This window comes from Chaetodon auriga, chromosome 10 (genome assembly GCF_051107435.1).
Source record: "Chaetodon auriga isolate fChaAug3 chromosome 10, fChaAug3.hap1, whole genome shotgun sequence".
NCBI classification, from domain to species: domain Eukaryota; kingdom Metazoa; phylum Chordata; class Actinopteri; order Chaetodontiformes; family Chaetodontidae; genus Chaetodon; species Chaetodon auriga.
In genome coordinates, this window is record NC_135083.1 from 21,199,973 (window position 1) to 21,214,823 (window position 14,851).

At 41.6% G+C, this 14,851-nt stretch overlaps 3 protein-coding genes across 3 annotated transcripts; all 3 read left to right on the top strand.

Annotated features, from left to right (window-relative positions):
• The first annotated feature begins 82 nt into the window (after positions 1–82).
• sike1 (suppressor of IKBKE 1) lies at positions 83–3,702 on the top strand. Its single transcript, XM_076739988.1, has 5 exons — positions 83–560; positions 1,406–1,511; positions 1,603–1,745; positions 1,861–1,974; positions 2,588–3,702. The coding sequence occupies exons 1-5, from the start codon at positions 402–404 to the stop codon at positions 2,723–2,725; spliced, it is 660 nt and encodes a 219-aa protein (XP_076596103.1). The 5' UTR covers positions 83–401; the 3' UTR covers positions 2,726–3,702.
• Positions 3,703–4,104: 402 nt separating this feature from the next.
• micos10 (mitochondrial contact site and cristae organizing system subunit 10) lies at positions 4,105–6,332 on the top strand. The gene is made up of 4 exons (XM_076741386.1): positions 4,105–4,253; positions 5,348–5,395; positions 5,864–5,970; positions 6,108–6,332. Exons 1-4 carry the CDS (start codon positions 4,190–4,192, stop codon positions 6,111–6,113), a joined length of 225 nt encoding a protein of 74 aa, XP_076597501.1. The 5' UTR covers positions 4,105–4,189; the 3' UTR covers positions 6,114–6,332.
• A 1,514-nt stretch (positions 6,333–7,846) lies between these two features.
• On the top strand, positions 7,847–14,756 carry htr6 (5-hydroxytryptamine (serotonin) receptor 6). The gene is made up of 3 exons (XM_076740693.1): positions 7,847–9,568; positions 11,998–12,132; positions 13,966–14,756. The coding sequence occupies exons 1-3, from the start codon at positions 8,651–8,653 to the stop codon at positions 14,320–14,322; spliced, it is 1,410 nt and encodes a 469-aa protein (XP_076596808.1). The 5' UTR covers positions 7,847–8,650; the 3' UTR covers positions 14,323–14,756.
• The last annotated feature ends 95 nt before the right edge of the window (positions 14,757–14,851 follow it).

Here is a 14,851-nt window from a genome sequence, read left to right on the forward strand (position 1 = left end):
TGGCGGTATATCCATACAAGAAGAAGAAGAAGAAGAAGAAGAAGAAGAAGAAGAAGAAGAAGAAGAAGAAGAAGAAGAAGAAGAAGAAGAAGAAGAAGAAGACGACGGAAGTGACGTTATCTCTTAATGCCATACGGAAACGGCCGACTTGACAACAAAATAGAGTAGAAGTAGAAGTTTTTAATTCGTTTGTATTTCATTTATTTTGTCCACCGACAAATATTTGGAAAGATCTGCACTATAGTTTGCACACGTAGCTATAAAGGCACTGCAGTTGCCTCGGCTAGCTGGGGCTAGATAGCTAACGTAGGCTAACACTGCTAGGTATTTTCACCTAGCTGGCCGGTGGTGTGTGGAGTAGCTTGTTTACGTAGCATACAGGGGTTGCCACCTTCCAGTAAATGGCCTGCACTTTAGAAAAAGTGTTGGGCGATGCCCGGACCCTTCTCGAGAGGCTGAAAGAGCACGACACAGCCGCCGAGGGACTGATCGAGCAGTCCGGGGCCCTCAGCCAGAGAGTGCATAGCATGAGAGAGGTGGGGAATGCCCTTCCAGACAAGGTAAGGACAAGCCTCTCAACACATTTGCAGAGAGATCTCATTCATGTGCATAGTTATGTAAAGCTGCACTGCTCAGTGGCACACATAGAGCACTGGTAAAACAGGACTTGGTTGAACTTCCCCAGCAGTGCAGATTAAATGTAACACAAGCAGACTTTACTGCACAAGTGTTTCTCCTGATGATCCCACAATCTTTTGCCTTCAAAACACACGTGAACCACTGCTGAGATCATGAAGAAATGAAGCGGTCCTTCTATGGCCAGTTTACTTAAAGATGTTTGAGATGACCACAACCATGTTAAATTCGCTTATTGCTGAATGGAGTTTGGCATGGCAGCCACTGATAGAAGTTGCACTTTATATCCTGCATGACACCCACTTCCTTCCTGATAATAGATGTTATTTTGTTGTTTTATTTGCTTGCCCTTGTGTTTATTTAATTTAACAAACACAAAGAAGGAACTGTAAGAAGGAACTGTTGGCCAACCAGTTCAACCTCAAGTCCTAATGATTGGATGTTCTGAATGTCATGAAGTCATTCCTTTGGAGCCACTCGATATTTTCGCAATTTATCAATGCTGAGATTTTAGTCAGAAAATACTTTTCATACTGACGTGATTTTGGACCTTTAAATGGAAAATATAACTTAGAACAATATATATGTACAAACAAATCAATGACTTTGCACAAATCCTTGTAGCGTCATTACCCAGCTATTTATTGATATGTGTTTTTGAAGTTTAGATATTCCATAATGTCGTGGTTTTTATATTAAAACGGAGCAACTCGTTCTTGTATCCTTTATCATTTCTTGCCACTGCCCTTCACCCCCTCTCTCCTCCCAGCACATAGAAGACACTTCAGAGATTCAGGAGCTGACCAAATACAAGCCTCATGTCCTTCTGACTCAGGAAAACACTCAAATCAAGGAACTACAACAGGAGAATAAAGGTTAAAAAACCCTCTATTCTACACTCCATTCTGCTGATTGTGTGGCTGGTGTTTTATATCTTTGCTAACCCTTTCATGACTGTCTCTGCAGAACTGTGGTTGTCTCTTGAAGAACACCAGTACGCACTAGAGTTGATCATGGGTCGATACCGCAAGCAGATGCTCCAGCTGATGATGGCGAAGAAGGAGCTGGACACCAAACCTGTGCTCAGCCTCCACGAGGACCACGCGAAGGTACGCCGGCTGTCTGAGCATTTTAAAATTCTCGGCCATTCGCCAAATGGATGGTTTCATACGGTTAAATACGCAGTGATCTGTAGAAACGCCTCGCTTTCTCACGCTTCTCCAGGAAGTGCAGAGCCAGGTGGAGCGGATATGCGAGATGGGCCAGGTGATGAGAAGAGCAGTGCAGGTGGATGATCAGCACTACTGCTCTGTCCGAGAGAGGCTCGCTCAGTTAGAGGTGAGCGTAGTGCTTCAGGAGAGTCGACAGCAACTGTACATGTTTTTCTTCGGGAATCCAGATTTCTGGGAAGCAGTTTCTGAAAACTGTGCTGTGATACTGTCTCTGTATCTCTTACATACACACAAACCTGCATTTTTGCACATATCGCCTATAGAAATACTGAATAATATGTGCACATGCAATATACATGATTACACTTTCTGTCTATATATATATTCATAAAATCTGTTAATCTGGATATAATGCACATTTATACTGTACTTCATTTCTTCAATATACAGTATTTTCTCACTTACTTCTAGTGATATGTAGTCATGCAGACAGCTTTGCTTTTATTTGCACAGGTTTAATTATATCCATCTGTTGAGATTTAACTGCCATCCAATATCTAGTAATTTGGAGTCACCAGGTTATGTTTTTTGCATGTAAACAATGGTGAAAAACTGTGAGTCACTTGCAGGCGGATCAGAAACCTGGATACCGTTATGATTATACATACAGGAATATGAATGACCATGTAAAACAGGATATGGCTAATTAAGGGCATTATTTTGTTCAGGCTGAAAATGGTTCCAGTGGTAACGATATATGATTATTCTGTCTTGTCCAGATAGAGAACAAGGAGCTGCGAGACCTCTTGGTCATCAGCAAGAGCTCTGTGAAGACAGCGAGAGAAGAAACCAGCCAGCCAGCAGCAGCAGCAGCAGCACAACAACAACAGTCCCCTCAGCCAGAGCCTGATGAGTGATGACAGCAACATCAGAGTGAACTGGGGTTAGAGCAGCAAGACCTTCAGGACCAGGAGTCAGGGTCGATGATCTCTTCACCCGTGTTCACCACCTTATTATTTTTTTTTTAACATAAGATGGAATGCAGTCAAACCACAGCATATTTTCTGTAGTGACGGCCACTCACACACAACATGCTAGGCAGCACTAGCTGTAGGTACATCTGGATGAAAGCTATTGTTTTCATACAAACAATGTGTGTATTATCACTGCAGTGGTGTTGGAGTGAATTCCGCATAAACTATGACTTTCATTGTCAAAGACAAGAATTCAGTGGGAGCTAAGACACACACAGTACATGTAAATATATCTTTGGCCAAAGATATATTCACTCTTCAAGGACACAGTTTCTACCTCTTTGGTGCCCCTTTGCTGTTCACACACACTCACGATGTGTAAAATGCTCATAACCACCCCTGCTATGAGTTCACTTGAAATCCATTAAGAAGCCAACTTGTATTCTACACCGTTTTAAGAGTCTGTGCTTGATAATCTCTGCAAACAAGATGACTTTGGCTGTTTCACACAGTTTGCCTGCTGAAGAGTGCTAGTGGATCATTCGTATTGATTGTCATTTTATGAATTTGATATGTTTGTTAGTCTGTTTGGAGAATTCATATATAACATGATTTCCATGTTTCGTATTTTGATTATGTCTGTTAAACACCAGTTTTCTAGTTTTCAGATTTGGATGCAGATTTATCAATCGTCCCAGCTGATGGCACATCTTTATTTAATGGTAACAGTTTCAAAATATGCCAACTTTTTTGTGGAATGGATGTCAAATGCTTGCACACTGTATGTTGTCAGAAGTTGTATATTGTCATCTCAGGAAATCAGTGTTAACGAGGCAAACGTGCTGTAATGACTTCACAACAGTGTATCGATTTGTGTCAAACGAAATTTCATCCAGAAACTTTAAAATAAATTTGCAATTAAAAAATGTGCTTTGTGAATTTATTTATTTTTTTTTTTTGTCAAACCTACAATTTGGTCACAGGAGATTTGTGTTTTCGTTAAAATCAGGTTCAACAACTGCAACCTAAGTGTATGTGAACTTCCCACTAGGTAAATTACTATTTGGGCTATTCTCTTGTTCACCACAGGATGGCGACATTAAGCCGTTTTGGATATAAGCCGTCGCGAGGTTTGAAAGATTGGCGTAATGCTGCGTTCAAGTCAACAGGCATAAACGAAATTTCGCACACGGGATATGTGTTTTTTCACATGTAGAGTATCAACAACATCGAATCGATAAAGTAACATTTAGCTCTGGCGGCATAAAACCCTCTGCACCTCGTCACTCGGTCGTTTCTCTGCATTCAATTTGCCATCATTGAACATTTCCGACAGCACTTGAAAGCAGCACCAGAACGGCGTTTGACACTGCTAACGTTAGCCTGACGCTCAAGCTAATATTCAGCATGTCTGAGAAGGAGCTGGGGAAAAAGTGGGACAGATGCCTGGCAGACGGTGCCATTAAACTCGGTAAATATCCCAAAGGCTTCTGCGTGTAACGACATTGTAATGTCCCAAAATAAGGACAGAAATTAGAAGCAGGTTTTACTGTAACGTTAACGTTAGTCCACAGCTGTCATTGACTGGGCGAGAGGCTAACTAACGCTAGCTGACTTAGCCGTAAAGGGCTTGTAAAGGACAACTGAATGACCAGTCAGATATCAATGATTGATTTATTCTGATAGGTAAAATTAGGTTAATTCTGTTGTTTCATGCAACTCTTGGTACATTTAACCGGACGTTACTCATAAGTATTTGCGTTTCCCTTTGATTTTGTTGTCGGAAAAAAACCCAAGTGGAAACGCTATTCAGAAAATGTTCACGTTAACTTGATGCTTTCTCGCTTATCGATTCGTACACATTTGTCTTAATTAATATTCTAGGAGTTAGGATATTAATTAAAACGTCCAACGAAAGAGTATTGGTTATTAATGACTTCGGCGTACATATAATACACTAATAAACATTTATTTACGATACTATGTCACAATACCATCTAAACTTTCCGTTGTCTCGGCTTACAACTCCACAGTTTTCCAGAACGAACATTGCCGGCGTTAGATAGAAATAGTGTCAGGGGGCAGGCTAACGATGAGTTCATTTATTTAAATGAGGTGTTGCTTGATGAATCATCGATATCATAGAGGAACGGATCACGGAATATCGCTAAAAATGCTTCAGTCATGCACCTACTGCTAACAAGCGAAGCACCGTTAAATGATGTGTTGTTTGCATGGAGTTTGGTGCAATGTCATGAACACTGCCGGAGTAAGGTGCCTGGCTCCCTGTGCTGTGTTTAAAGACTGCAGGTGTTAATTGAAACAGTGAGAGGAATGACACCACATTATTTAAGAGTTTCAGAGAAGAATATAGGCTCAGTCCTTTACTCCCCACCAGTGACAAGTTACAGAGAGTAGTGCATAGTGCATGGTAACAAACAAAAATGATGCAATAGCTGTGTAAATTAAACAGTTATTAGTATGTATTCCTATTAGTATGCATACATTAAACAGTCATTTAAAGGTACATTGTCATAGTGTTTTTATTCTCCCTTTTTATTCCAGGTACTGGGCTGGGGTTAGGAATCGTGTTTTCTGTTCTGTTCTTCAAACGTAAGTGGTTTCAGTGGATTGTTGCTGTACTGCGCCATGAACCTTTAATTTAGTTCAGAGGTCCTTGACAAGAGGATCACAGGAAGGAGTGACGCTCTGTGGCTGCATGCAGTGTTGACTACTGCTGGCAGTGAAACTTTTTTTTTTCTTTTTTTTTTCCATTTTGCACAATGACAGTCTTTTGAGTGTTTTTCATTTTTAAACAGCAGTCTTATCTAACTGAACACTCAATTCAAAGTGTATTTCAAATTGAGAATATTTAGTGGTTTTGTTGTGGGAAGAGCATCAACAACACCCGTCCTCAAGGAATAAGTGAATATTAAAGTGAAGTGCAGGAAAAAAAGAGAAACCGACAAGGTGTCACAACAATAGTGTGAAAAGGATTTCGCCCGCCATCTCTGGTATGTTTTTAATAACACTGTGAAGTGCGTCTCTGTGTAAGAGATAAAGTGCCTGTTTCATTTGTAGGGCACACGTGGCCGATTTCATTCGGCTCAGGAGCGGGACTTGGCATGGCGTACGCCAACTGTCAGAACGACCTGAGGTCCCATTATTTGCAGCACAGAAGTGAAAAGGTTTGTTTGTACAATAAAACACACGTGGCCATAGAGTAACTTACAAAAATAGTTCCTTATCGCTAGCTAATAACAAACCTGTGTCGTTGTTTATGTAAATCAAGATTTATGTGACTGATTTCTATTTTCTTTAACAGGAGTAATAGCTGCGAGTCATCGAGGGACTGTCGTTTTTATGTTTTTTGAATTTGTTCTCTTTGTTTTGTTTTGTCTCTGGGAGCGTCACCATTTGCACTGTTCTGCAGTTAGATCCGTATCTCCCTGTTGAACTATCCATCCCCAGTATGGCTCTGTCTGATTTGTATGTGCCTGATCAGGACAGTCTGTGTTTATTTAATAAAATAATCATGACAAAAAGAATACCCCGGTGATTCATTTTGTTTCTCAAATGCTTCATAATGGATGAAAGCCATTTAATATCATATTGAACTAAGTAGTACAAAAAAAACAGTAAGTCATGAATTACAGCTAGATTATATTTCATGCACTCCAAGCAGTAATGGTGGTACTTGAGGGAGTAATAGGAGTCAATGCTAATGCAGCTTTCAAAAGGTGGGTTTTCAGTTTATTTCTGAATGTGAGTGGGAGTGATTTTCTGAAATGTGTGCTGGAGGAAGGTGGGGACTGCAATGCAAATGCTATTCCATAAGGTGGTGGGCTTGGTGTGGGTGAGAGGGGGTCAGAAGGTTGGCAGCAGCTGATCTGATGTGGCAGATGACGGGCGTAGTGCTGGAGATTAGTCATTTCTGAGGGCGCATGAAAATTGAGAGCTTTGCATATTGTTTAGTATTTGGCAAGGCTATTGAAATGCTGGAGTGCACAGGACTTTATACCCCATTAATGCTTTTCTTACTTAGTATTCAAGTGCTGCTGTTGGGAAATGAATAATTATCATCATGTCATAGTCTGGGTTGGGAGTAATGTAGGAATACGTGATGATAGTTGTTAGGGTGGGTAATGTGTATTCATTCACCAGTGGTAAATATATCACTGAAAAATTTTTCAGGAACTTTGACCCAAATGTACTGTTGATGAACTGGCACCTAAAGGTAAATTATGTATATGTGGCTTTTAATGAAAAATTGAGATTTTGCCTGTGCAAAAATGTTCACATTTCATTGTTTTGACCACCGAGTTGCAGGGAAAGCATTTGGGATTTTTTAAAATAACCAACAGGAATAAAGACCAATGGGAAAATGAAGATAAAGCTTCACAAATGTATGTAAAATAGGCACAATTCTAACATGCAAAATGATTGACAGATTCACACCCTTTCCTCTGATGCACCGAGACCATCGTGACTGGTGCGGCCAGATTCAGAGTGTCAAAAAGTGCATCAGGGATTCAAAAAAGGATCAAACAATTTTGAAACAAATCTGAGACAAGGTTATTGAATTGGGAAGGATACAAGAACATTTCCAAGCAGGCATGGAAGAGCAAGAAACCTCAATTATATCCAGCGTGATTCAGTCTTGAAAATCATTAAAGCATGAAAAAGTCAGAGAGGGGAAATCTTTTTATAGATACAATGGACCTCACTACTCCTGTTCTAAAAACAATAAAAACATCATTCCTCTAAGAGATCTGACACATGGCGTCTATAAATCATACACATTAACAAGAAAACAAAAAGCAGGTTAAATGAAAAAATTCAATCGCTTTTGTAAATAGACCTAACTTTAAAGAAATAGCTCATCAAATCTTTACAATGCCTAAGAGAAATGCTCTAATACTTGTACCTCAGTAGTTAAAAACACCATGACCAAACATGGAAAAAGACCACCCACACCAGCTCCTATGATGTAGAATTAGCATTTCTTGGCTGTGATTGTGCATGGTCATGCATTAACAGCTCCATGCTTTGACATGCTCCTTCTCAGAAGCTGTGCGCTCTGGCTGGGAGGCGCGCTGGAGTGGCCGACAAAGGGATTAACAGGAGCGGGGGATATAAAGGCAGCGTTACAAGGACCATGATACCTGTAGAGCACTTATGAACAGAGCCTTGCTTACAAATGACTGCTGCACAATTTCTGTGTTGGTTTCGGCTCCCCTACGCTCCCAGAATAAAAGGACTTGTGAAAGACAGCAGAGCTCCAGCTCGGCAAAGGACTTGCGGAAGCTGTACAATTCCACTTCTGTGAGGTGAGGCATAATTCTGAGAATGGGTCCTTGTTCTCCTCATCTTCAGTAGTTCCTCTCACCGACACAGCTCTCGTATGTCTTGTCGAGCTTATCTCTTTGTGCCCTCCTCCAGTGGCTGTCATCGTTGTGACATGCTGCCTCGAAAGCCTCTGTCAGCCATCGAATGGCTCATTCTGGCTCTTAGCCGTGGATGAAGCAGGGACATGCTGGCCAGGATGGAGAGATGAGTGAAACTGTGCTGTTGATTTTGTACACTATACTGGTGGCAGTGGAAGTAATCCCAGGGCAACTGGATATATTCCTGCCAAAGGGAGATGGAGATATTTGCCCATGGAGAACAATCCGATTAACCCTGACAGGGAGAGCGTTGGATGGCTTCTCGACACAAGACTGTCGCGGCTTCTTTTTGTCCAACAATGGCCCTAAAGTGAGAGCTTTGGCTACAAAGATTAACTGGTTGAGGTTCTTCAACATTTCATGGTGGTGCCTGAGGAGGAACCTTCAGGAGCTGGTTCATTGATTGTTGCCGAAAAGCACCATGGCAGACTCTCACTTGTCTAACTCTGTGGGAATCTACAACAGCAGTTCCCCCACCACCACCAGTGCTTGGAACATCACTGGCAGCGGCCCATGGTTGTTGGCCTTCATGCTGACGGTTATCATCCTCATGACAGTCTGTGGCAACATGTTGCTAATCGCTTTGGTGTTTGCCCATCGCTCTTTGCGTTGCACCTCAAACTGCTTCCTGGTGTCTCTGTTCCTGTCTGACCTTATGGTGGCACTGGTGGTCATGCCGCCAGCCATGCTCAATGTGCTGTGTGGGGCCTGGGTGCTGTGGCCTGCCTTTTGCCCGATTTGGCTTTGCTTTGACGTCATGTGCTGCAGCGCGTCCATCCTCAACCTGTGTGTGATCAGCCTGGATCGTTACCTCTTCATCATCTCACCGCTACGCTACAAGCAGAGGATGACCCCACCTCGGGCGTTGCTCCTGGTAGGAGCAGCTTGGGGATTGGCAGCACTTGCTTCATTCCTGCCCATTGAGATGAAATGGCACAGCTTAGGTCACAAGAGTGGACACTCCTTGGTTCCTGGGGTCAGCATTAGCAACATCAGCTCTTACTCTGACACACAGTATCCAGCGTCCTACTTTCAGCTCTCACCGGCGGGAGGCCTTTCCTTCCAGTGCCGCCTGCGGGTCACCTTGCCCTTTGCCCTGGTGGCATCTGTACTCACGTTCTTTTTGCCCTCCAGCGCCATTTGTTTCACCTACTGTCGGATCCTTCTGGCAGCGCGGAGGCAAGCGAAGAGGGTCGCAGCACTGAGCCACCCACCACACCCACATCCCTCTCTTGGGGAACCTTCCAGGCCTCCTTCACCTGGAGTAGCAGCAGGGCAAGCTCAGCAGGACGGAGATGACTGCAGTCACCAGGAGCCTCCTGTTTCACAAAATGTACCGGTAAGGAAGAGAGACCAAACAGTAAAACACACCAGCCGGGGCAGATGCTGTAGCTACTTGAGATATATACTTGAGGGTGCTCAGTCTGAGTATTGAGTAAAATACTGAAGAATAAAGATAGAAATTAGTGGTGATGTTAAAATGGCAGACAGACTTTTAAGTAGACACGACCTTAATGAGAGCAGGAGTTGAAAAGGGCGATTCTGTGAGTGGAGAAGGTAGCACAAATATAATAACCAAATTACAGTTGTCCATCTATTGTGAGAGTTCTCAAGCTTGCCTTTTCCTTGACGTTTTTAAAGTTTTACATAATGCTCTTCATACCTACACCCCTTAAAATGCCAATTATACTGTTGAAATCCACTCCAAAGTTTCATATCATGAGTGCAGCAATTATAACCCTGGAGATTTTATTTTTAAGATTATAGGCCACCATACAGTTCACATGTAAAGCCTTTTTGCCTGCCATGCAGCCTAATCAAAGATCTGAGTCTAGAGCCACTTGATTGTCCTGATGTGTGTAATTTTAAAAGTACCTTGGAGTTGACCTAGTTTGGAAGTATATCTGAAAGCACGTCTGACTTGTTTTTTGTGCAAACTTCTTTGTGTTCAACATTGCAGAAAACATTTTCATCTACCAATAAAATAACAGGGATTTTTGCGCATGTACTGTTGGATACTTGTGTTGTGGTGCTGCAGTAGGATGCACCTACAGCCTTTCCAGTGAAGCTCTTTAGCGATAAAGGAATCCGTCGACATGGCAAGTGCCTTGTTGTGATGTCAAAGGATGATGCTTGAGTGTAGTGTACATGATTGAACATGAACCTATAGAGAACAAGAACATAAACCAATAAAGGAATGCTGCACAAATATTTGTGCATGTATTGTTTACTTGCTGTCTGCAAGGACAGGGAGATTTTACTTGTCATAATTCGTCCTTATCAGGCTGTAAACTTTTGTAAGTGATGCAGTCTTAATGTAGAAGTAACTGTGCACCAACTACATGACATAGAGGTGAAAAATGTTTTCCTCTTCAGTTACTTAAAACCTAGAGTGTATAAAAGAAATGTAGAGAGCAATTGACAGGGAAGAGCTGCAAACCTGCTCAGAAATCTTAGAGGGAAAGGTGCAGACAGTGTGTCAGATGTCTGCAAGGATCACAGCCACATCGTCTGTCACATATGCCGGCAGTAAAACCGCACACTCCACAACCGCCAATTCTAAATGAATTCCCAAGAAACGAGCCAAAAAATCTGGTGAACTGTGACCCCTGAAGGATTGGTTTTCTATTTTTCCTATTACGTAGCTTTGAAATCATCTCATTCTTCCATTCATCATGAATATTCTGTATCAGTTTATTCCAGCACTGATGCCGAGTGATGCTGAAGTGTGATATTCAAATCTTTCATAGCTGCTCCATCAGATGGAAACATTCTACATGCATTATGCATCATTTTATACATTCTCACAAAATTAAGCCAGTGAAATTTAAAATCAAATTCTCTGGGTTTCAACGTTTCACAGCATGAGGTTGTAATGACCGGCCACCCGCCAGTGACGTTTAAGGTGTTCAGAAAATGATTTTTTACAATAAATATTCTTAAGGAGGAGAAAAATATTCAGTGTTTGTATTTGATCAATTTTTAAAGCAGGAGCGTTTAGGAGTTTGGCAAACGCACTTTCTTGCAGAGAGTTACTTGGATGAAAAGATCGATGGTGCTCATGTTCTTGTGTGTTAGCTATGGAGCTTCAGCCAGCAGATGATTAGCCTACATTAGCATAAAAACTGGAGGCAGGGGCAAACAGCTGGCCTGGCTGTTGTCAAAAGAAAAAAAAAAAAATACCAGTAACATTAAAATCTCAGTTATTAATATATCATATCGTGTTTGTTGAATCAGTATGCAAGTGATGATGTAAAACCATTAAGTTTGGTTTCACACCCAAGAATAGCTACAGCACAACTCCTCATGGACTTAAGTTGTTCTATAGATTAAACAAATGAGATGCTGGTCGGAGGATTTTCTTTTCTTTTTTTTTACCTTGAAGAGCCAGGCTAGCTGTTTATTACTGTATCCAGTCTTTGCACTAAGCTAAGCTGACTGGCTGACTGGCTGCTTGGTTTAGCTTCACATTTAGGCTACAGACATGAGAGTGCTATCGATCTACTCATGTAACTTTCCTAAAATGATGAACAATTGCTCTAATTTAATTCATAACCTTTGTTAAAAAGCTGGACAGCTTCATGCAAGCCACTAATTAAATGCATAAAGGAGGCCAATATAAATGATTACGAAGTCATAATGGCCATAATGAGGTGCCCGGACTTTTTTTTTTTTTTTTTTTTCAAAATATGAATGTAGGCAAGGGAGATTTACATTGTATGTATGATTCTAGGAGTGACTATGTCCAATGCTCTGTACTGTGCACAGCCATCAGTGAACAGCGAGCGTCGTCTGGCTCACAGGCAGGGTCGGAGGGCGCTGAAGGCCAGTCTGACTCTGGGAGTCCTCCTGGGGCTCTTCTTCAGCGCTTGGCTACCCTTTTTCATCACCAACATGGCTCAGGTCAGTAGAGGCACCAGACACTGATTCTAGCACACATATAATGAATTGATGCAACTATTAGCACCCATCTGATACGTGATCACATGAGCTGGAAGGGGCCAACAGCTGGCAAGTGTTCTTTCTTCATTGTAAGATTGAAAAATTCCCTCGCCTGAGTTTGTTTGTATTTGTGACTCAGAGTTTTTTTTGTCAGTTTTCTCATAAATTTATATGTGGGATGCACACTAAAACAGTGTGAAATAAATGCAAAAGAAAAAAAAAGAAGAAAAAAAAAAAAAACACTTGGATACCAATCTATTTTTGTATTGGCCAGCCTTGGCGTCACAGCCTCTCCAAGCTATCCAACGAGGAAATAGATTGGCATTTCAGCTCCGTGTGGCTGACTCATTCCAAAACCCAGAAAACAACACACCAAAGTACCATTTATAATTGGTACTCTCTTTAAGCTGTTGATTTTGCTTTGATTAGACTGAGAGCACACATGCTCATTAGTCAGCGACCAAACCTCGGTGGCCACGAGAAAACCTCGGCGAAGAGTAAATGAATGTCAAAAACAGCTTAATCTAAATTGGTAATGACACTTGTCCTGTTTTTCAAGCTTTCAATGATCCAGTCATTTTGATTTCCCATCTGTGCCCTCTCGCTTCTCCCCTGCATAACATAGAGCACAGAGACTTGACTGTGTCTGCACTCTCCTTCCTTTTCACACCCAATGTGGTGTGTGAAACGCACCCCTCCTCTCCGTCCTTTTCCCACCGCCTCCCCGTCTCATCTTGATAATATTGGAAGCGCTCCTCTAACAGCTGTCTCCTCCTTCACTGTCCTTCTCTGAACCTTGTGGTTATGTTCCACGTCAGTGTTTTTAAAGATCGCACACAAATGTATTTGCAGGTTCTTTTTTTGGGGGGAAAATTAGATGTTCCCAAAGAAAGACAGAGATGGACAACTTTGATTAGTGAGAGAGAAAATCTATCTTCTTTTGTCAATGAATTCAAAAATAATAGAAATGGGGCCAAAAAGCATTAAGCGGCACTAAATAAATTTTTTTTGTATTTCTAGCTTTCTGTATTTCTTACATTTAAAAATGTATTTTTGTTTTAGGTTCGAGTTTTCCCATAACTCATCCTTTGTTTTTGGATGGAAATAAATAAACGTTAACTATAAATTTATATTAAATAAATATCTATTTTGCCCATAAGGATCAATAAATACATTACTGGGTGTAGATAAATAAATATTTTTATACCTCAGGAACGCTTTGAGGGAATATTACTTCAAATTTGACAGAAAGGTCAAAGGTTGAGGTCATTGTGAAGAAATTTACTTTCATTACATTTTATCAAAGTCCTTCAAAGTCCTCATTACAGATATTACAAAGCATGAATCTGGACAAACACAGTAAACTGTAATGCGATTGGCTGGCGGAGGCATAAAACCGTGAGGTGGTCATTCTAGTTTTTTATTCGCAGCCCGCCGTAAATCAAAAGTGCATTGTTTTGTTTTTTCTTTGAACAAAGTTACATTTACACATTGTGTATCCTTGACGTCTAATGAACGCACTAAATTCGTTTCCTTCCTCATAAAACTTTTGCATGTTTGGATACTTTAAACAATTCATTGTTGAAATCTGCTTCTTTGGAGCAACAGGTACTGCCTTGTGAATGTGCACAATACAAATAACAGGGACCCTCTCATAAAAACACTGCTATGAAAAAATATATTCCTCTGTATTTATTTTCTTGTTTGTCTCTGTTATCAATTATTTTCACATTTTACCATAAATGATCTTCTGATGCCTTAATGCCTGCAATTCTGTCCACCATCTTCATTCAGGCAGTGTGTGAGTGCGTCCCCCTTGCACTCTTCGACGCCATCACCTGGCTGGGCTACTGCAACAGCACAATAAACCCCATCATCTACCCGCTGTTCATGAGAGACTTCAAGCGAGCTCTGGGGAGGCTCTTGCCGTGCTGTTCGTCGCGGTTAACAAGAAGACCCTCGCCGGCGCTCTCCCTCTCTCTCCGCAACTCAGGGGAGCCTAACCTCGCCAGCAACCCCACCTCTCCCCTGGCCTCTGACCCCACCCACCCACCTGCCACTGCCACTGATGCTGTCAACCTGTTGGACGCCGAGCACGCTGGCATCGAGTTGCCTCTGCTTCTGCCCAATCAGGTCGACACCCTGGACTGAATAGCAATTATGGAAATAAAATCAGCCAGTATGTTATGTCAGGGGTGATGGTGGAAAAGTGCTTCAAGGCAAGTACTCATGATGATTTACTCGCCATGTGTTGAGCACACAATGTGTACTTTCTGCCGCTCTCGATCAAAACAATAGTAAAAGATGGAGTTTGATGATGCTGTGAAGTAGCGTGGGATCATGGGAGTCTTCATTGTTCAACAACCACCACTGCAGATGAAAAAGAGTAATTGCGATCCATCAGAGTGAGCAATAATAACAATAGTAATCAAAGCTAGCTAGCTAGTCCCCTGACTTCCTTTATCACTCTCTGATGTATCACCTGGTGTTTCTTGTGTTTCCCTGGGGGTTATAGCAGCTAGAGGTGGTAATGATGCCATTGACAGGCGATCAAATGAATAAAATTACATTTCTCTGGGTCTGAACATTGTTGGAAATATTTGGATAATGTAAGTACACAACTCAACAACATATATAACCTAGGTCTGGTCATTTTTCAACATTTTAATGCGGAAATGTT